At 39.3% G+C, this 22,613-nt stretch overlaps 1 protein-coding gene across 2 annotated transcripts in view; it reads right to left on the reverse strand.

Moving 5' to 3' along the window:
* Nucleotides 1–22,613, reverse strand: part of ca16b (carbonic anhydrase XVI b) — a 93,547-nt gene that overhangs the window by 25,570 nt on the left and 45,364 nt on the right. For both annotated transcript variants that reach the window (XM_070902303.1, XM_070902304.1), the window contains exons 3-7: nt 18,154–18,333; nt 12,115–12,263; nt 5,138–5,233; nt 2,819–2,885; nt 140–297 (exon numbers count right to left, since the gene is read on the reverse strand). In XM_070902303.1, coding sequence (XP_070758404.1) covers nt 140–297; nt 2,819–2,885; nt 5,138–5,233; nt 12,115–12,263; nt 18,154–18,333 — 650 coding nt within the window. The remainder of the gene's footprint in view (nt 1–139; nt 298–2,818; nt 2,886–5,137; nt 5,234–12,114; nt 12,264–18,153; nt 18,334–22,613) is intronic.

Here is a 22,613-nt window from a genome sequence, read left to right on the forward strand (position 1 = left end):
GATGAGGGGGAAAACTGCTTGTGCGTCAACATTGTGGGACAGCAAGTGATTCACTGTTTGTGTGTGCAAATGGGATCTGACTGTGAATGGAGAATATAGTTGTCTGGGCGCGTGTGTGTGTATGTGGACTAAAACTCACCTGTGAGTGGGACAGATAGACAGGCCTGGAGAAGATGATCCACTCCACTACCTTGCTGCAGGGCGGCGTGGTCAAAGAACCGGTGTATCGGTAATAACTGTCGACCGACGATGGCAGCAGATCCCTCAGGATGAACGACCTGAGGTGGGTCTCCTTTTCTGGGAAGAGCATGGGATCAATACTTTTCAATACATAGAAATGAAAAGCACGGGCTCCTGTACAGGTACAAAAATGCCATATCTTTCACTCTTTAATGCCTTGCTAAAAACCCTGCATATCTTGAGTTACATTTCCAACAACATATACAAGGTTGTTTCATTTCACTCTCCCTGTGGCATTTTAACTGCATTCCCGAAACCTCCTACTAGTGGAATGATGGTGACAGCAGTTAAAAGCCTCGCCACTTGTTATCACTCTGGCCAGATCTCTGTACTGAGATGGGCTGAGAGAGGAGCAAGGGGAGAGGAGTCAGATAAAATGGCCTGCTCTGACAGCTGATCTGTGGCTAGGTGGGAGCCTGCTCTGCTTTGTGTAACAACTGTGGCATGGGCCACGGGGATTAAGACAGATCCAAGTGATTACCACATCTGTTCTATCCTCCGTGATCAGAAACAGGCAATGCCGTGTGAAAAAACAACAAGAAAAAAACAAAACAAGCAGGAAATCAGTTTGTGATCCAGAGGAAGATCCTTTTATCTCCTGCAAATACGCTGTGTGGGCTATGCAGGTGGGCTTCTTTTTTCCTTGAATTATGAAACGAAAAACCCAAATAAAGCTGAATTTATGTCAAATCCAATCTCGCACTGCTCATGACCTTATCTAAAAAAAAACACAGAGGTTTGGGGAGATAGGACTGATAGGACTACTGAAGCACTGGAAGCCTCGCCCCCATGCCTCATCTGTACTCAGAGTCAAATTCAGTATTCACAGCCTTTCTTCCCCCTGTCTTCAGACAGCGAACGTGCCCTATCGCTCATGGGCCGCCGAGATGCTGATGGATGGATGACTGTGGGATAACGAGCTAGCGGAAAACCAACCACCCTAGCGGGGGAGGAGGCGAGGAGCATTTAGCAGCCAGCAGGAAAAGAGTCCAAAAACCACCACACCCACACCAAGCTCTGTTTCAGCTGGGAGATGACAGATACTGTGGTGTTAGCACGAACATCTGTGTAGCTACACGGCACAGAGCTCAGCCACTTTTGGAGACTGATGGAGATTCAGAAAAGTCTAGTATAACAAATGATTTTTGGCGTCACGCCTTTATCAAGGTTATATAACGAAAGAAAAGTGGAGCGCAAATACCTCTGTGAAATGAAAACCAGTGAAATAGCTGCCAAGCTGAAAACAGACCAATCAGAAAAAGGGCTACTTTTGTATTGCAATTACTTCAATGAAATTGAAAAAAGTATAGAAATTTCACTGAACAAAGTGACCCATTTTCTGATTCTGAGGCCAATTCATATGTTTTTTTAAAAATCTCTAGGGATCTCTAAGTGAGATTTTTTCCCCTTACATGTCTTTTTTGCTGCTCATTCAGAAAGTTGAAAAAGTTTTTTCTCCCCCCCCCGATGCTCAACACAAAAAGTCATAACCTCACCAGCGTACATTGCACAACATCAAACATCCATCTCCAGAAAGAACGGGGAGTGTAATTATAATTAGAAACGACTCAATGAAGCCCAGCGCTAGGTCTTGTGAAACCAGCATGGGTACAGAGCAATTACTCCATGCTTCTATACATCCTCATCCATTTAGATGTCCTTGTCGGTGTATGCTTATGCTCACATAAAGGCAGTCAGCGGCAGGTTGTAAAACAAGTCATACGTGTCCGTGTAAACAGAGCTGCAGTGTCCCCAGATGCAGTAAAGGATTACACAGTCATGCTAAAGCATCTGCTTATGGTCTGCGTAAGTCATGCGAGCAGTTAAACCAGCACAGCAGCATTCATTTGAGACAATATGTCATGAAGACTTGTGGCTTTGCATACAACACAAGACATTAACAGTTTAAATGTGAATATGTGCTTTTGCAGGAGCCACAGTCCACACAAGCCTATACATGTAAGTCTGAGTCAGAATAAATCAAGAGTGTTGTCTAATTGAGGCTCAGATGTAATTAATACTTCTTTCTCTGTGAGTGAAGCTCCTTGGGAGGTCTCCCTACTGTGAAGTAGCAAGGGAGAGGCGGTATCTTGCAAATTTTGCCTCCTTTTGAAGTTAAACCCTGCTCATATTTTGTGTTTAGACTCTAATTTGGGATTAAAAAAAAAAAAAAAAAAAAAGAAGCCAAATGTTTAAGCAGCTGAATGCAAGCGCATCAATCTGTGTTGTATGGAGGTTAGGGAGGAGCACAATGTCTGCGCTGTCATGAGGAATTTACCTCCAGGATCAACCAAAACACCAACAACAGCAAAGCCAGAGTAATTTTGTAAGGGATAATTGCTTTTTTGAATATCCCACATGAACTTAATTCCCACAGTATTGTTTCATGCGGAGGAGATTTTGGTGTGAAATAAATAATCAATAAATAAACAAAAACCAATCATTGCAGAGAAACAAAGAACAACAATTAAATATCTATATATTTACAGACATATGTAAATGCACTCACCACATACATAACAGAAGATTGTTCTATATAAAGCAGAGTTTGTACGGGGGTTACGTCCCCATTACTTACCATGATGCACTACTCCTTTCAATCCCTGGATGATGGGGTCCACAGCTGGATTGTCTTTTTGCCCCAGCTGCAGGAAATGTCCAGAGACAAGGGATTACAAAAAGGGATTACAAGACTAGAATAATAATCTGACATAATAACTAAAGACGATCAATATGAAAAAAATTCAAGGGGTTGGACACAATAAGGGCAACATCTCTGCAATACAATATAATCTGGCAGCTTCTAGCACCATCTGTTACTATTGTGAAGTTTGTGATGTTCAGTTTTTGGTGAGGTTTTGTAGGTCAGCTGCTGTCATTTCTGGTGTTGTGCTAGATGTTTCAATTCTTCTTTGAGGATAATTCTGACGATTCGACGATGACTTCGACCTTATATTATCATAACATTATTATATGTATTTTCCATTCAAATGATTACATTTTGCACAAAATCAACTTTTAGATTCGGTACCCATGTACCAGCACAACACCCTAAATAAACACTGAACACATCTGATAATTTTATGAGCTTTGTATCCTCCTGTAACTGGTGCTATCCAGTGACTCTATGAGGCTGTTCGGCTGTTAGCTCTACTCTTCTCCAGGGGACTAACACCAGTGTTGACTCCCTCTTTATCTATTAGGCATACTGTTAATTCTTTGCCATGACAGACAAATATTGTAAATTATATTGTTCAGCCCCACATTGTACAATATTCCCAATGTCCTACTTAAGAGACAAGACTGGACAAAACAGTGTTGGGACGCGGGGAACAATCTTCCCTTGCTCAACATTAATTCAGGTCAGTCAGAGGAGAATAATTGTGTGGAACTGAATGCTGAATGTGGATAATATGCACACCTTAGAGGCCATTAATAGGCCTTTGGGGAGCACAGGAAGAACTCTCCTCATTGATTAGAAATGGTAAATCTTAGCCAATGTGTGTGTGTGCCCGCTTAAAACCCCTCGCAGTGTAAACTGCTATTCAGCGGATTGTGTATGGTGGTGCTAATTGCAGTAAGCAATAGGGCTGTCAGGACCCAGCGGAGGCATTTAGGTCCTCGCACACACACGGTTTTATCACTGTCTGAGAGTGGACCTACATTACAAACACCTGTGTCCCCATTCAAGCCTCCCTCTTCCTGAAAGCTGACCCTTGCCTATATACTATTAAGCTGAATGTTAGCCCGCATTGATCACCTGCCATCAATCGCAAAGATACCGTTAATAGAAATTAGGAGTATAACATGGAGAGGGACTCTAAAGTCGTCAGTGCTGCTGGTGTGTGCTTTTTTTCACGGTTCATAAATCTCAGAGGTGTTTTTACAGTTAACAGAAATTAGGACCATTCTTGTCCTGCTTATGTGCGCAGACCTTCAGGGGACAATTTGTAGTATCTCAATAAGCAATCTGCGATGTGCCACAGAATAGAAAAAATAATCAGCTGCTGGGTGAAGAGAAACTCTCCTGTAACAACAAAGGTGCCAAAGATCATTTCTAATAAATATCCATCATTTACTGACCTCAAAAAGACATTCACATCTCCATCCTTTTTATACTTATAATTGATATAAACTATCCCCCTTAAGCCATAATTGCCTCAGCATTTTACAAGGTCTTTTTTCCTATCCTGTTTGACTCTTACTGTTATTTCCTATTTTCCGCAAATAATTTGTCGGTTTGTTTTTGTCGACTCTTGTTATATCTATTCACTCATCTCTTTGCAAATTATTTCTCACAGTAGCACTATATACATGTGTAAAGTAATTTTTATAAGCCTATGAAAAAGGATATTTTCCATCTAGGCAATACAAGCAACAACTAAATGAAGAGCCATTACAAGGAGGCTTTGCTTAAACTAAATTGTAGATATGAAGGGTCTTTAAGCATGAGCACAGTATGTTTTGCCAAGACTGAGAGTCTCCATGCAAGCGGCTCTGTGAGGATGTACTTAGGCACAGATGTGCTAAGATGTGTTCAACATGCTAACATTTGCACGAAACACAAAGTGCAGCTGAGGCTGATAGGAACGTTATCAGCTTTGCAGGTTTGTGGTCATAAACCAAGGTAAAAGTCAGGGGATCAACAAAGTGAATACAATTCATCCTGAGGGGGACATGAATGTGTGTAGCAAATTTAAGGGTAATCCACCAGATAGTTGTTGAGACATTTCTGTCTGGACTAAAGTGGTGGACTGACAGACCGACCTTGTCCTCCCTAGAGCCATGCCGCTAGCATGGATAAAAATGTCTATGTGTGCGTCTAAGTGCACTCGTGTAGTCCTGGTTTTTCTTTTGATTACATTTGTCTTGACCTTCAGTCCTGGTGATACTTTACCTCAAAGAAGACGGCCATGGCAGAAATGATGCGTCTTTCCTTGATGGCAGCGCTGAGGCTGTCAAAGTCATCTGAATTGTAAAGGTAGATCTGCATCTGGGAAGGGAAACAGAGCATAAACGGCTTGAGGAGTGGACAGGAGGAACGAACAGTCCCATCATCAATCACTTGGACATACTGCTGAGGAGCTGATGAAAAGCTGTTTTGAGGGGCATAAAAGAGGGTGTATTTATCACTCCCATAAATCTCCCATAATCTGTGTCATTCCTTTTTGTGTTCTGCCACTCCTGGAGGACGCTAGAGAAATACAGCATCCCATTCCTCAGGACTGTCCTCATAGAGACAAGTCACGAGTAGTGAGGGAGAACTGGAGGAATGTGCTCTGTTCCTGTGGTGAGATCTAACAGAATGGTAAGCTTTTAATCATTGCTCCCAATTACCTTAAATCACCCGCAACACTGCATCTGATTTCACAAAAAAAAAGCTTAGCATGTGTGAATATAATGTGAAAACCATAATAAATACATCATATACCTGTCACAGCTCTGGTTTCCTAAAAAAAAAAAGTTATCCATTCCCTTTCATTTCAAAACAGACATATAATGGTAGCACTGATTAAAATCAGCAAATGATTCTAAAAGTAGCAACTGGGGCTGTCCATCATCTCACTGTGTCGAGCCTCTTTAAAATGAAAAACCCTTTCATGTCGCTGAACCGAGTTAATTGGCAATAAGAAAAAGGTCCTAGATGTTGATTTAATTAAAGGGTATGCTTGCCTTTTTTTCTTTTCCCAAGGAAAATTACGAGAAACCCCCAGCCACAATTGGCTGTGTTGACGACAGATGCAAAAAGTAAAAATAAATAAGCGTATAAATAAGGATAAATCCATTAATGCGTACCGCAGGCCTAAAACAGGTACAAAATAACTCAATCCAGATAATTTAAGTGAATTTAAGTGATCAGTTTCCTTCAGAGTTCCTTTAACTGCAGCTTTTAATGGAACTAATTTGTTGTCTGAGAACCCAGCAAGAAAGAGCTCTGACCATTCATCACCCTTCAGATGTTATTAACTACATTACCCAATTAAGCTGGCCCCCCTTAGGCTTCATTTACTCACTGACATTGGCTCACGTGACCTGCTCTTGTTAACAGCACACTGGAAAACGGGATATTCAATTATCAGACACTTTCATAGCAGCCAATAAAAATAAATGTTGCCGAAAGCGATTTGAATCACTAGATTGCACGCTTCGTTTCGCCGTATGTTTGTGAGCTCTGACACAGAACCCCTTGTTGTAAAATAAACTTCACTCAGTCCAGAGGTGTCGCTGAAAGTTGTTGATTTTAAGCAGGACAAGCTCTCTTAAGACATCCAGACATACTCATACATGTTTTAGTCAGTACAAGATTTACCACATTAGTGTTCAGAGAAATATGTAAAGACAAATCTGAAAACGGTGAGTACCAATAACTAACAGCAGCTTGCGAGAGACCAGAGGTAACAAAACATTATTCGAGCTTCATAAATTACCTCTAGTTTTCTCTGTAGAGCAGACAAGCCCATGCTGTCCACATCTCTTGAGCCCTTCTTTAGTCCAAAATCATTTCATAGCCCTCAATTTTTCCTTTTCGTTTTCCGGTACAAAGTGAGTGCAAACACAAGTGCTGGGAGCCGCTCTGCATTCCCAAGTCCCATTTAAGCACAAACAGGTGAAAAACAAAGTCATGTTTGGCATGATTTCCCAAGACAGCGAGACATTGAGGCAAGACATGAAAACTACAAGAAATACGTTTGTGCATGGAGAGACCTTAGATTTCTCTCAGCAGCACAAATGTATTCTTCTTTCCTTACTTTATTCTTTACAACAACTATGATACTGCAGCATTTTGTTGTTAACAGTTGAATGTGTCTTTTTTAACAGTATGATTCTCTCACTCCAATCACACATAACTATCTACCTTTTCTTCTCATCTGAGCACCTACAAAGTGCTAGAGCACTCATTTTCAAGACTAAAGTGTCACAAAATCTGCACAGTCGGTGTTGCTGAACAAATATGAGAAACTTCACATTACAGATTACTGCCAAAGAACGAGACAATGAAAAAAGACAATGGGATGACAGCGTATCATGTGTCAATAAACATAGATATAATGTAATTATTATCCATGTACATTTACAGCCTAATGTTAGTAAGTAAGTAAGAATGCACGAAGATTCACTACAAGATCTTCATTTCCTTGACTTGGCTCAATTTCTACCAATATGGCTCAGCAGAACTAAACAAATACCTGGTAAATACACATTACTACTGTTTAACATCAAAGAAAAAAAGTCTAGTGTTTGTCCCCGTCATATTCCTCCTTACAAAAACACATTCAGTATGTTGATCATGTGTTACCGTTGCTATGCACTATAAAAACACACATACACATCATTCTTTTATTGCCACAGTGGCCCTGAGAGCTCAATGGACGGCAACTTAAAACATACAAAATAAACAAAACACAAGCAGATAGAAGAAATTGATATTACTGCAGATACTTGCTATAGCCTTTCTAGATACCCAATTGGTTGTTTTCCAACACCACTACTGGGTTGTTGGCTCTCAGGCACCACAAACCATGGCAACAACATGTTCGTTCAGGCAAGTTCATCAGTTATTAGTTATATCGCATTGATGTAGTGTATGTGATGGCAGTGTTTCCAGTAGTTGTGTTTATGTTTTCTCTATGTAGTTATGCTGCCTGTATTTACAGTGCTTCTATGTATTTGGTTGTATTTTCTGTATTTGCAGCGCAGCTTCATATGTGTTGCCAAATTGGTGAATGTGTTTCTGAACTTGTCTTTGAATGTGTCTTCTAAATGTTGCACGTGTTGTTGGTAAATCTGTTGACCTCATTTGCTATTTGTTCTCTTCAGTTGGAGCGTGTTGAGCTCTCAGGGTCGCCATATCCACCCCCATTAGTCTGGACCTATCTGAGACTCTCACTGCATATTCTTAATCAACTTTCCGTTGCAGATATGCTTTCAGTGCTACTGGAGCTTTTCTCTTTCTGTAACGTACAATACTGTACACCCACCCTAACACTTCATACATCCACAGTACTGTGTGCAACCACGTACCCTTTCCAAGGTGTGATTTGTAATCCATGTATAATTAATCTAACCTTGGTGACACCCTAATATATTATTAGAAAAGATCTCTCTATGGTACCCTGAGGCAGAAAAAAAATCCACTGTTTCATTTTTCATTGTGCTGTTTGAGCGAACAGGTGGTCCATCTATCGATTTCCCCACTTCACTCCCACGAAAAGACCATGGTTAGATTAATGTCAAGCTCTGGAGCCACAGGCCGTGCAGGATTTTTTTACATGACTGTGTTACAAAAGGCAGAGCAGCTCCATAAAACAGCTCATTGGATTTGTCTTTCCACCCTCTTTACCTATGCGTGAACTATATTTGTGTGTGTTGTCAAGCTTCTGGGCAGGTGGGATAAACAGTTTTTTTTCCCCCCCCTCACTGTAAGAGTAAATGCTTTATGCAGTGTGTTACAAGCGACTCAGGGCTGAATGTGACTCATTTGGAGTGGAGAGATAATTAGACAGCAGATTGGGAAACAGTCTCTGTTTAGCAGAGACAAACAAGCCCTGGAGCTCAACCTCCAAGGTCATGCTGCTCGGCTCTCGAAGAACAAAACATATACACAACAAAGCAAAAGCAAACCTCTGCTATAAAAGATCACCGGGTATATCAAATGCAAATATTTATAAAGGTAGAGTTTCTCTGCGCATGTGGTGTCACATAGAATATAATCTCGAATGCATCAACACATGTTACAGGATGAAGTAGTTAAATGGCCAAAGGCTAGATCCTGCATAACCATATTCCCCTTCAACCATCCATCATTTGATTCGTCTTGTTTGAGCGTGTAATAATACATCATGTTTGATACATGTAGGCTGACTTATTGATAAAGAGAAAAACATTTTAAAAGCAGACCTCCCATTCTGTGCTGTTTCTGCGTATATGGTGCAACATGTGGAGATATAGTTAACAGGAAAGATCTTTGCAGATATGCAGATGGAACATTCCTTTTTGTACTTCCTGTAAGAAAGGTCAGCATTACTGCATTTCCCATAATGACAGTCACATTGCCATGATTAGATGTCTTTTGCTGGCCCCATTTTTTCTAATGTGGTAATTTCTTTGAACATCTCTCCATGCTGTCACTTCTACAAGTGCGTGGCCCTCATCATTCTGTATTAGTCAAGTCAATCCTATCTAGGGCTACATGTTCTTGACTTGTGTCTCAACAGAATAAATGGTGTAAGAAGAGGGTCACCCATCCTTTGAGCGGTGAAAAATAATATCAGACATCCTTTGCATTCAAATGGCAGAGCTTCATTCATGATTGCTGCTATGCATTTGGTTTTAAAAAGGTACTTTAGCCACAAATCCACAGATTTCATGCATAAGCACAAATACTCTAAAGCAGCCTCTTTTTTATCTGATGTAGCCCTTCATCTTTCTTTTCATCTTCCCAAATGTGTTCTTTTAAATCGATTTTAAACTAAAGGTTATCTAACCCTATTAAATGACATACATGTATAGGGTTAGCATATTTTACCGTAATCCTATAATTGTTAATGTTTAGGCTTGGTCCCTTTTGTCCCTTTGTTTCAGCAGGTTTGGCCAAGGTGTGCATTTTTACGGTATCCTTTATCCATTACTTATAACTATCTATTTCAACTTTTCTACTCGCTTGCATCTGACTCAGGTTGGTTGGTTCTGTGCAGATGTAATGATAATATACTCGAGATCAACATCAAACCAATTTGTAATCCTATTTATGCATTTATTTTCATTGTATACACAAATGAGTGGATTTATATTTTTTTTGCCAAATCATTATTTCTGTTTTTTTTTTTTCCTTTTAATTAGCACAGCTACTTCACAATCTTTCCACGTACCCCCTGACAGGTATGTATCATGATGAGCATCATCATTTTAAATTGAAATGACATTAGCTTTGGAATCCATGTCCTTTGACAGAGAGGTCGATGCAAAAATCTTGGTCTACACACAGAGACATGCTACACTACAAATCTATATTTCACATCTATAATTGATACAGATGTATCTGGAGGGCTTCCTTTTCTTGTCCTTGCTCAGCTTTCTTTCTGACATCTGCCCAAATTGGTCATTAAAGTGAATTCCATCATCTTATTTAGAAGCACCCGATCAAAAGGAGCCATATGCAACAGCTTTATAATGGTTGTATATAATGCGGTGCCCTTTAACACGGCGCTGAACAAAAAATGATGTGGCAAAAATAAATCTAATTACTCAGCCATTCAGCATCAAAAGCCCTCTGCAGAGAGGGCTCCAAAGAACAGGGCCAAGAAACAAACACAGGAGGACTCTAGCTGCGTGTTTGGAGATAGGACGGAGAGGCACACTAACAGCCATGTCCTGTTTTCACACACTGTTATATTTACACTAATTATTACCCATTTCACAATAGAGGGGGTGAAAAACATTTTATATAACCCCACAAAATGTACGAGTGTGACACATTTGCAAATTCATTTTAGATAATGAATAGGAATGGCATTGTAAACGATAAAAATTTGAAAGGCAGTAATAACTCATTTTCCACACCACATAAAAAGAGTGGGATTTCTGCTTTAATCCAGGAACCAGAATAAATAATACCAAAAGGTTTCAGACTTAATACCTTTTATATCTGCTACAAGGGTTAGTGATATTTTTTTTCTGCTATCCTTTATTACTTGCAGTCTGTTCTCCCTTTGTTTCTTTTGTCTGCTCTTTGTCTTTTGGCACTAATGGCATTGAGAAATCTATTGTGACCTTGTGCGAAAAACATTTTAAGCGCAAGAAAAGTACGAACTTCTGCCTCAATGCCAATTTCATTTAAACCCTACCACAAAACTTTATTCTTCCCCTATGCCTTTTCACTCCGCTTTCACCAATGTAATATCCTTGACATTCAATCAAAAGATATTACCAGGGAAGATATTAAAGATGGTACTGGTATTACTGTATTTTGATCAATAACTTACAGTCTTATGGTTTTTAAAGGTAATTTTGTACTGCACGTTCAAAGAGTTAGGGAATTCACGAGAAACATTAACAAAATTATTAGTCTCTAATATAGGTTAAGATCCTACACTTCTCATAATGCCAATCGAAAGCGTCTTTTTGTTCGACCCTCCCTGCCTGGTAAATGATCACATCTTTCAAACCACCACTTTGTAGCGAAGGCTTTCTGTTATAAATGTGTGGTCTCCAAGCACAAACTGAGGTTTTTTTCTCACTAACGTCTGCTTAGGGATCATTTCCCTGTAAACTGACTTCTATGCTGTAAAAGCAATGTTCTTGTTGGCTCTAAATTTTCTCTCACACAACTAGAAGAAATGCAACAATAAGCTTGAAAACACTTTTACTTTATTAAAGAAGCTGCTATTTTTGTTTCATTTGACTTTTCAGTGGGTCCATTTTAGACTTTTTGACCACAGTGAATTTAGTTTTACTCCACTGGTCTGAACAATCCTCGGCCCCTCAACCCAGCGGAGCTAAGTGGCGATGAGGTAAAACTGGATTTGAGAAGCATCAATGCTGCTTCAATTCTGCACCAACTGTGCGCCATTATTGAGCTTGTGAAGACCAAGATCCCTGCAGAATTTCAATAACTACTGAATCCATGCCACAAAGATCTACAAGCAAAAGTGCATCTTAACTTTCACTTTGGTACTCATGGCACTAATTAAATGCTACATTATTTCCAATAACTAAATATCGGTTTGTTTACCAAGATTTGATTTCACAAACGGGAGTTTTCTCTCATATATCTGAGCACTACAATAACATGCCAGGCTCCAACATTCAGCGTTGAACCTCAAGGCCCCATATTGTGCATTTGTCAAAGTGTATTGTAGTGACAAGACGCTTTACCTCTACAGGGAATCTTCTGCCATTTATGCTGTGCTCTGAGCCTGCTGATCCATTACTGTGGCCCCAGTGAAACTCCATCTTCTCAGCCTTAAAACGCCCCGGCAGTCCAGCACCTCTTACAAAGTAGTCATCCTTAAGGAGAACAGCAACTGGAGACAAAGAGGGGGGAAAAAGTAAGTTAAGTACGCTCATGTAAAGGCAGCAAAAAGGAGATCAGTAGTCAATGAACTGATTCTACAGAAGCTCAGAGCGGCATCGCATCTTTATATTTTAGGCCGATTATCTCAAGATCACAACTTAATTCTAATCATCTAAATTATCATCGGTTTTCTTTTTTGTAATGACTCAACTCTATTGTCTCATGGTCTCAAAATAACATATTTAAATTCTGTGGTGTTCATATTTATTCTACAAGCTTCTGATCCTGAGATGATTTAGTTATCTCAAAATATCAAACATAATCGGACTGTTTTCTATAATAAAAATGACACAATGCAATTTATACCTGCTTCAGACACTGATTAATTAATTTACCAGTCATCTCTCCCTGTGACATTGTCAGTATGAACTAAAAACTTGGATAGACTCTTAAGGAACACCAATGGGGCGATCAAAACTTGGCGAAGATGATTGAGTAGCTCTGATTTGTTGTAATGTTTAATGCATATGTGAACTGCACAAACTTTTGCTTTTCTACGTCAACTTTTGTCGATGAAACTGCATGTTAATTACGTTGCTTACACTTGGTTTTATTCTGAACTTATTATATAGCAAAAAAGATTACGACTGCTCAATGTGCTTTTATCCTTTCATTAGAGGCTATTTAAAGGGCTAAGAAGGTGTAAAATCATCATTCTTCAGCTGTAGAATAGTAAACATTTTTAACATTTTCTCTCACGCAAGATTACCAGTTCCTGCATAGCTGAAAGTTCGTTCACGGACATTTTGTCCCAGAAGATCTTGAAATGCAGGTGTCTTTTATGCGGTAATGTCCCATGAGTTTCATCAGCAAATAAGCAAGAAAATGACTTTAAAACTATGACTTTGCAAGAGTTTATGTGCAAATATACTTTGTTTTATTCATATTTAAAGTATCAGTGATTTTGTTACAATTAGTAATTTTGTGTACGTGTAAATATCAATGTACGTTCTCAAGTATTTTCAGGCCATTGATATCCATGTTAATAGATTTTAAGATTAGATGTGTCTTCTGGCAAGCACTCGCTTACATAGCCTGACGTCTCTATCATTGCTGTGGAAATTAGTTGATTTTATTTCTGAGTACATCCTCTGAATATCGATAGTCACAGTTTTGGTCTCAAATTTAAACTAAATCAAACTGTGAAACCCATTTCTATTTTGTTACTCAAGTAAGATGTAGTTAGGTTCCCAGGGGTATTCAATCAAGATTTTTCTATCCATTATTCTGCTGCCTATCAGAAGCCTGAGATTCAGGAAGTGAACCACTGTGTGAGAAATTGTTCCAGTAAATTGCAGACATAAGCCACCAATTAACCTAAATAACCTCAAATATGACAACTTTTGCTAGATATTGGTGTCCGCTTATATCACAGAGGGGATGACACCACAGCTTTGCATGTAGCTGCTATCTACCAAAAAAAGTCCAGTGTCTCCAAAAAGTGTAATTTTAGCGGAGAAAAAATATCATTGTTAGTAGCTTGATCGCCATGCACTTTTAAAATCCTGCTGTGACTTTTTTTTTTTAAAGGTCATAAAATGTTCACAATTTCTAGTGGACCGTGTAATCTTCCTCCTGAAGTCAAAACACAGACATTGCTGCTGTTATGAGGTTTTTGCATGACAACATCAATTTGGATTCACCTTAAAAGTTCAGCCTGTCTGTCTTTTTATGGAAGCCAACAATTTGTGAATGTAAGGGTGAGTTTAAGCTGTGCTAGTTCTCCATGGCATCTGAAACACCATCATGACAAGGCAGATTATCATCCTTCTGCTGTCCTGGCTGAGGTTACATGTGAATGTATCTACAACCCTTTACCATGTCTACATTTGACATCATTAGCCAGATTAGAGCCAGGGCTCTGTCGGCTGATCCCCCCCTGTTACAGGGGGATTTAGTCAGCCTCTCTGGATAAGGACAGCCCACTTTTAATCATATCACAAAGAAAAACCAAGAGGATGAGCATGTGTACAAGCAAACACAGGCTGTCAGTAAACACAGATGACATGATGAACAAGCTGTGAAGAGAGGACGGATGAAATCAAGGTAAGGGAAACAGATAACGATGTGACGATTACTAGTCGAGTATGAGATCCAGAGAAAATTGAGGGAAGAGACAAGGAAATCTGAAGAGAGGAGAACCTCATGTGATGAGGGATGAGCTGAGCCCCTGACGTGAGGCAAGAAAGACTCTGCCAGCAGTATTAACGTGCCAGTGCTGCTTAAGCTGATGGCCCACAGTGTGAAGGAAAAGGCCTTAGATGCAGGAGATTTCCAAGACTGAAAGCATCAGGTCAAAGTGAAAATCAGTCTGCATGGGAAAGAACTTCCCAGAACATGATCATAATTGTGCAACTCATTTGAAAACACGTACATATTTACTGGGATGGTAACAAATCCCTGATACTGCTGCTGTTGAAGTAGTGTAATCCTGTCTTCAACATAAGGAAAGTCAAGGAAAGGGGATGCTGGCTGGCCCTGGGAGTTTCATTAGAAATGCGGCCCTGGGTGTGTTTGAACCCTCCAACAGTAGAGCAGGAATTAGAAGCTAAGCCAAAAAGACCTTGAATCACAGCCAGTGAAAGGAGGGGAGTATGTGTGAAAGTAAATCCTTGATCAATGCAAATGTCTCTCGGGCCTTCCGATTCCTCATGAATTTGGTTGAGAGTTGTTTGAAATTTTACTGAGAAATGTTTTGTTGAGGAACGCTGCTCGAATTTGCGGCTAATCAGCTCGATCTCAAAGCGGATCAAGGCACAAGGGAACGTTGTGAAATCAATCTCAATGAACTTTTAAGATCTTTCCATCAGTTCTTAATTACAACATTGACTTTTAAATAGTATGAAGGATGTTGAAGCCCCTTTGTGCAGGATTTGAACATTTTGACTTCAGCGCTCCCTAGTGGCAGCATAAAAAAGAGGCACTGTGGGAGAGAGCAATGCAAGCCAATGAATACAACGATAATGAAGGAAAATGCTTAGCAATGGAAGCCAATGTGTCAAAATCTTGTGTTTTCAATAATAATGTCAAGTAGATTGTACTTTAAAGTAGCTGTAATCGATATTTTTACAACGTATGACAAAAGACAAAGTGAAAACAATGTGAAGGGGTCATTGGTGTTGATGAACCTACAGAGAATTACCAACTAAAGCTCCCCTCGGCTTTACGGAGCTTCATAGTGAGTTTGAGCTCATTGATTAGCTGTCCGGCTCGCAACTTTACTGTTCTGGTTCACTCTCATACCGACATTTTCGGCTGCAGCAGGCAGCTGTTTTCAGCAAAAAAAAGCTCTAAAAACCTGCCGTACACGACCTGCTCAGCACCAAACAGCAGACAGGGACTAGCTGGTGAATATAGTGGAGCATTTAGTAGCTAAAGAGACAGATATTTCCCTCAAGAGTTGTCTGAGACCAAAACAGAGCTTAAAGAGAGTGAATATTGGAATTACATTGACCAGGTGGCCAGAAACACAACTCCAAATGAATGCTAATGTTGCTTTGTGTCTGCTGGATGTGTAAATAAACACGTCCGCCTCAAAAATGTTGACAAAGCCAGCTATATTGCATTGGTATGAGCAATGTTTACTGGCACTGGGCAAATATTACTGACATATACATGTAAAATAGTCATACTCTGGTGCACTTCTGACTGAAGGTTTTACGTTTGAGACTAAACATTTGAGACTAGAAGCATCCCTCCACATCACTGTTTTGTAGCGGTCCATGGAACCGAATGACTGAGGAACCCAGAAAAAAAGCAGCCCTAGTCTCATGACAATATACTATATATGAACAGGCAAGGAGGTATACAATGTGTGAAACATTTCAGCTACGATGAGAGGAGATGCTGCGTGGATGAATTTTCACAATACAAAATGCTTAAAAGCATGATCATAGTTGACAGCAGTGCTGTATCAGATAAGGGAAGTGTCACTAACAGACCTCTGCTCGGTTCCTGAGGTCCACAGCATTGTGACAACCGCACAATGACAACAATGACCGTGGATACATTCAGTCATGTTTGACGTCATCTTTAACGACTTTAGTGGAGCGCAAATACAAAAGATTGTCAAGGAGGGTGCGTGAAAAAAGATTGTGGGCTTGGAAAACAAAATATCAAGGATGCAACAAGTCGTGATGTGGAAAACAAAAGACAACTCTGAAGGCCAAACATTTATTTGGAGAACAAAGTATCATATTCAAAACTTTAAAAAACGTTTTTTAAAGAACAAGATGGACAAATTCCTGTTGGGATCAATAACTAACACTGTAGTCCATGAACAAATTCATCCACAGTGATAAAGCCGATCAAATGCAACCCTGAATATAGAGACTGAGGAAAGTTTACTTTATCTCAGCTTTTAGGCTTTGGAGGCATCAGCTAGCCAATTAATGCACCAGAGAACTACAACCTGTAATATGATTGAGCCATCCATCACTGAATTGTCCAGATTATTATCTTTAAATGTTATTTAAACTTGTTCTATTCTGAAGTACATTTCATCTTGGTAATGTAATATTTCATTTAGTATTCAATCAAAAATGTTATGTTTCAATGAGAAATAAAGTCTACATGTCATGTCATGGTAATTCCAAAAGGGTAGTGGGAAGTGATAGAAAGCTATAATTTAATAAACAAACAAAAAACCGCAAACCAATATCAAATCAATTTCACAATGTTGTGTGAATTGACGTGAATTTGCTAAATATTAAGTTGGTCTCTTCTAAATACCGTTTGCATAATAATTTTGTGGTAATATTGTTCCATTTTCCTAATTTTCACAGTGCTTAGCAATCTAAAATTCCCTCTGTACTGTTTGTGCCCAAAATTACAACCAGCCGTGTTATTTCCATCTTTGTAAATAAGCAGCCCGCAGCATTGCTCGGCTGTCCCAGTGGCCTTGGTTGTCATGGAGGCTAACAACTCTCATTATGATCAAACGCAAAATATGAAACTACTCTCCGGGAGAAACGGTGCCAAAAGCAGAGGAGATCAATTAAGGTCAGGGTTTTCACACCAATGGTCCGCGGATTAGTTGATTGAAAAAGAAAATGTGGCAATGGTTTGAAGTAGCAGTTAATCAAGTAAGCTCTAAAATGTTTCTGTAAACACGGCATGCAGGCTGATACAAAGAGGATGGTGAGAGATAAAGGAGGGCAATAATAGAGGAATTACTGTAACCACTGATAGATTTACAAGAATCATGACAGACTGCTACTATTATGTGCGATTGTTATGTGTGTTATGTGTATTGGTTGCCGCTGGAATCTGTCAAGTGGGTTTGTTTAAAATCTCCATGTGGAAAGGACTACATATACATTTAGTTTGATTTTAAGAGTCCCACTTTAATATCTTTATAAATTCAACACTAGGAGTGGGTGATATGGATCTTTTATCATATATATAATATTATATCACATTGTGAGTATATATTGTGAAATGGTAAATTCAATTTTAAAGCCGTTTATAGATAAAATGACTACAAAGAAAGTCTTGTTTTGGCTAATCCAGTGAATTAAATACTAGGTACTTCATGACAGGGATGCAAAAATCCTGTAAATCCAATATTGCCATATAATAAGACTTTCCTGCTGAATAATGTGCAACACTGCCTGCAACGGTCTAATACAACCAGAAGTAAAATGTATAAAAAGGGATGAGTTAAGGCTAAATCAGAGAAACTGACATATAGTTATCCAACAGCATACTGCCCAATTCCACACAATCATTACAGTACATTGAAATTTGAATTTTGTATAATGATATTGGTATCATTATGTTAGTGTGTTTAAAGTGATTTAGGGACTAAACTAGTCCGTGACAAATGCTGTGATGCAGACCTGTCTTTCCAGTGTTTTTCATGGTGGTCTGGTTGGAGGACTCGGCGTTGAACTTGTCAAGCACCAGCTCCTGGTACTCCTCAGAAACCAGAGCTTGTTCATCTGCAATGTCCACAGGTGATTGGTTGTTCGCAGCACATTCTGGGTATGAGGCTGCCCAGCCTCGAGGTCCATGGCTTCCTGCAGAAATAGAAGATACAAACAGCTTATGAAAAATGTAAACTAGTCCCCAGAAATCCCCCTTTGTCTTCGGATTCTGGATATAACTCATACAAAATTAGAAACACTGCAAAAATATTATTGCTACAGCAGCAGCCAGGTTTCAATATGCCCTTAACGGAAATTGAGAGAAAGAGGACAATGATTCTTTCATATTCATTCAGCGGCAGTGCCCTCTAAACACCCCCGACAGCTGGGAAAAAAACATGTAAACACAATGAAAATTCATCATCTGGCTACAGGCAATTCCAGTGTTAATTGTCCATATATGATATAAATATCCAAATGAGGCATATTTCTACAGAGCTACACCTACGGAAACTGAGCCTAGAGCGGGTACAGAGTTAATGTGGGTCCATGTCTCTGATATGTTTAAAAACAAAAAAACAAACAAACACACATTACACCAAATAAGCTATTCATTAGAAAATACTCCACTTTAACAATCACGGGGAGTGTGTGCTGCAAACGAACTTCCTGTAGAATCCCACTCCACTGTCTGCTCTTTTAATCCTCTATCCCCTACAGTGGCGCTTCCACAAAGAAATAATCCACAACCGACAGGGGTCCCCTTGATCTCTTCTCGGGTACAATGGGCCAATGCAACAACAAAAGCTGAGGGATCAGGGGAACAAGGAAGCATGCATGGATTTGAACTTTTCTGGGTTAACACAATATTCATGATCCCATTCCCTACAGATATGGGGCAACTTTGCTACTGGCTCATGAAAAAGATATGAGAACTCCTCTTTACCAAAACACCCTGGATCAAGGGTGGCTTTATGTCTTGCTATGTATAAACACCTTGCAGCCAAATACACTATGCTCGAGTCCCCTCGTAAAGACAACGTGATTCAGGATTAATTTGAAATATCTAATGTTTTACCACGTCCACCAAGAGAACAACCATAAACGTGCACTGTGGGGTGTGCAGACACATAAACAGGAATCATTTCATTCATCTCTCCAATGAATATGTCACAAGGTTAGGAAAAGAGTGCACAAAACACTGCTAAGCCCCTGCAAATGTGACAGATTTGTCCAGTGACTTCAATTTAGTTCAATTGTCTTCTGAACACCACCTGCAAGATTATGGGCTGGTGTGGTCTGGATGGCACGTAAATGTTGGAATGGATTTGAGCTGCATTTCTAACTAATGATTGCATTAGCAAGCAGGATTAATTATTATTTGTCAGTCATGGCTTTAGACTTACCAATGTGTCCTTACCAGTACAACTCCAATACTTCATGCCCTGGAACAGAGCCCATTATAAATGCAATACTATTACTATGAGGCGAGAGAAAGCTGCTTACCAATCATAAATACACAGCAGGGATTTATATAAAATGGAGCGATTATTTATCATATTCAAATAAAAAGTTGTGTGTGTACAACATTTTCTGTTAAGCCTTTGTGTAGAAAAAAAATACCAGGGGGTCAGAAAGGGGACTGCAGTGGGATTCCCATGTTGCTCTGTTTCTGTTTAATGTGAAACATTAAATACTAACTCACAATTATTTACCATTTAGCTTAAAGTCGCAAACAAAATTGACCTGTGTTGCTTTTGTTGATCATTTTTATGCCATAACTGACCTGAATAACCCGAATATGGATATCTGTCCATTATTTCTGGCACTAATTTATTAGTCAAAGGATTTGCAGTGAAATTAATGTCCAGCTTAAGTCTGGAGCCATAAAGCGAGACCAACAAATCAGCCGATACTGTCACCATAACATGGTTTGTCCACCAGAGAGCACTGACTTTATTAGTATGTATCTTGGTCAAAATTCTTAAGGTGTTAGGTGTTTATTTTGAAAAAAAAAACATTACTACTGGCCAATACATCGTCATTGGATTTTTTAAACTCTGAAATATCAATTTCAAAAATCAAGTATCGCTGGGCTTTATATGTGTTAACCAACCTGATGGCACTTGTGAGACGAGCTACATTTGTTCACTTGTATACACACACACAGTTGTATTAATTTTCAGTCTATGTCTCTGAATGTTTCTAGGATAAACACTGGAGCTCAGACTGAAACTGTGTAGGGTTAGCTGTATATTTATACAGTTTGGGGAAATATTGTTGATAAAGTAGTACACACTTGAGGCGGTTCTACAATTGGTTATGACTTACTCCCATCCCATTTGTGTTTGCAGAAAAAATATATATTCTCTTTGGCAGAGCTGTCTGAAGTACAATGCCTCCAGTTGCTTTGAACATTTACCATTCCCCTAACCAACAAAGTGTGCTATGTGGGCTACCAACAATAAAAACACTGAGAACTATTCTGGTTCTCCAGTGGGCAATTTCAGCCCTCATTTCTGGCTTTTCTTCTTTCTCCTCAAGTGAATTGTGGCAAGCTACAAAAACCTTTTCCGATGTTACTGAGATATATAGGGCCTCACAAAACGTGACTGACATATCTCACAACAACAAGAAATTCCATGGGTCAGCTGTGTGGAGACAGATTAGACTGACTCAGAACATGAAAGGAAGTCAGAAAAGAAACAGGCCTGGATGTATGGTTGATTGGCATATGCAAGCGTAGAGCTAAGATATAAATAAATATCATCAAACAAACACTTTCATTCAAAGTGTAACTTGAGAAAAGTGTAATCTTTTGCTAATTTTCCATTAAAACACACATTACATCCCATTTACTGCTGGAGAGATAATTCTGCCTTTCAAGAACAGAAAGGGAGGAGCAGCGCTAAAAATCAGATAAGTGAGGGTTGCACAGCAGTCGATTAATGTGTCTCATTGCCATCCATCAGAATGACTATAATCCTAGTGGTTAAGCCTTTCCCACTGCAGCCTTGCCACTCTGCAAGGCTGAGGTGAAAAAAATAAAAACAAGTATGCGTTTTAAAATGCTGTAGATTGATTTATCTAAAACATTGCACACCACATGTGCAAATACCTTCAGCATTTGGTTCTGAGAGAACGGCCCACACACACACACACACACAAGGCTGCACAACTCACGTATTCTAATTAAAATCTTTATAGGTTCTACCAGGTAATTCAGCAGTATACTGATAGTTTTATATACTTGTGTTGGACAAAGATGGGTGAGTCACACTGACGTTACAGCTCACCTTCCAGGAATATAACAATATTCAGCAGAACTCATCTGTAACCATTGTTGCAGGGGAAACTCAGCCATGCCAGCCCAGCCGTAGCATTGTAATAGTAGACATATGTGAGCAGCTGTGATTGTATGGTATATTGTGTATTGTGTGGTATGTTAGCATAGAGTATTAGCATAAAATAAAACATATGCTCAATTATAAAATAACAAATCACAGCTGATTGTTTGTCACAAATGTCGAAGGTGGGGAAAAAAATGTAACATCTGTCTTGGCCGAAAGATAATAAGCTGAGCCAATGATCTCTCTCGCATCTATACTCTCAAAAAAGACACACACACACACACACACACACACACACACACACACACAGGTTAGCAACACTAAGGTGTAATAATACAGCCCAATATAATATCCCGGCTACAAATCCCACCTTTGTGAAGCTTGTTGTGTTCTTTATCTGTTGAGACTGTGAAGGTGAAGTGTGATTACTTCATTTTGAGTCGTTGAGCTTGTTGTGTTCCTATGGTGGATTATGTTATATATACCTTTTCTGTTATATGTGCCATTTTTTTCCTAATCCCTGAAAAGACAAAGTTACTTTGAAATAAATGGAACTTGCTTCATGATGGGAATCAGATGTGAATTTGTACACCAGGCCCCAACACTCATGGAAAAATGACTCTTGTGGACAGAAGAGCCTAAATACACAGTATAGACTGATTCATCGGCTATACTCAGCTGTCTGAAGAGACAATTCATTGCAAGAAATGAGTGAAAAGTGGCTAATCTGTCAAACAGTAAATGTTTACTGTACATATTAATATGAATATTATTATTATCATTATTATTATTGTAGGTGTCAGGTCATTTCAAAGCAATTAAGCCAATGTGGCAGCAGCACAGCATCCATACAGCCATACTAGTTAAAACATATCAGTACAAAACATATGGACATATCTTCACCACGATGGATTCCAGCAGGTTTGATGCTAAAATGTCCATAAGAAAACATTTACCCCCTGCTTTTACACGATTCATCATTCTCATAGACTGCTTTTATCAGTTTCAGTACCATTCTGCACCCTTTGTGTGTTTTGATCAATGGCAGCACGGGTTTAATGACAAAACATCACATCTACATCA

The sequence above is a fragment of the Enoplosus armatus genome, chromosome 3 (assembly GCF_043641665.1).
Source record: "Enoplosus armatus isolate fEnoArm2 chromosome 3, fEnoArm2.hap1, whole genome shotgun sequence".
NCBI lineage: Eukaryota > Metazoa > Chordata > Actinopteri > Centrarchiformes > Enoplosidae > Enoplosus > Enoplosus armatus.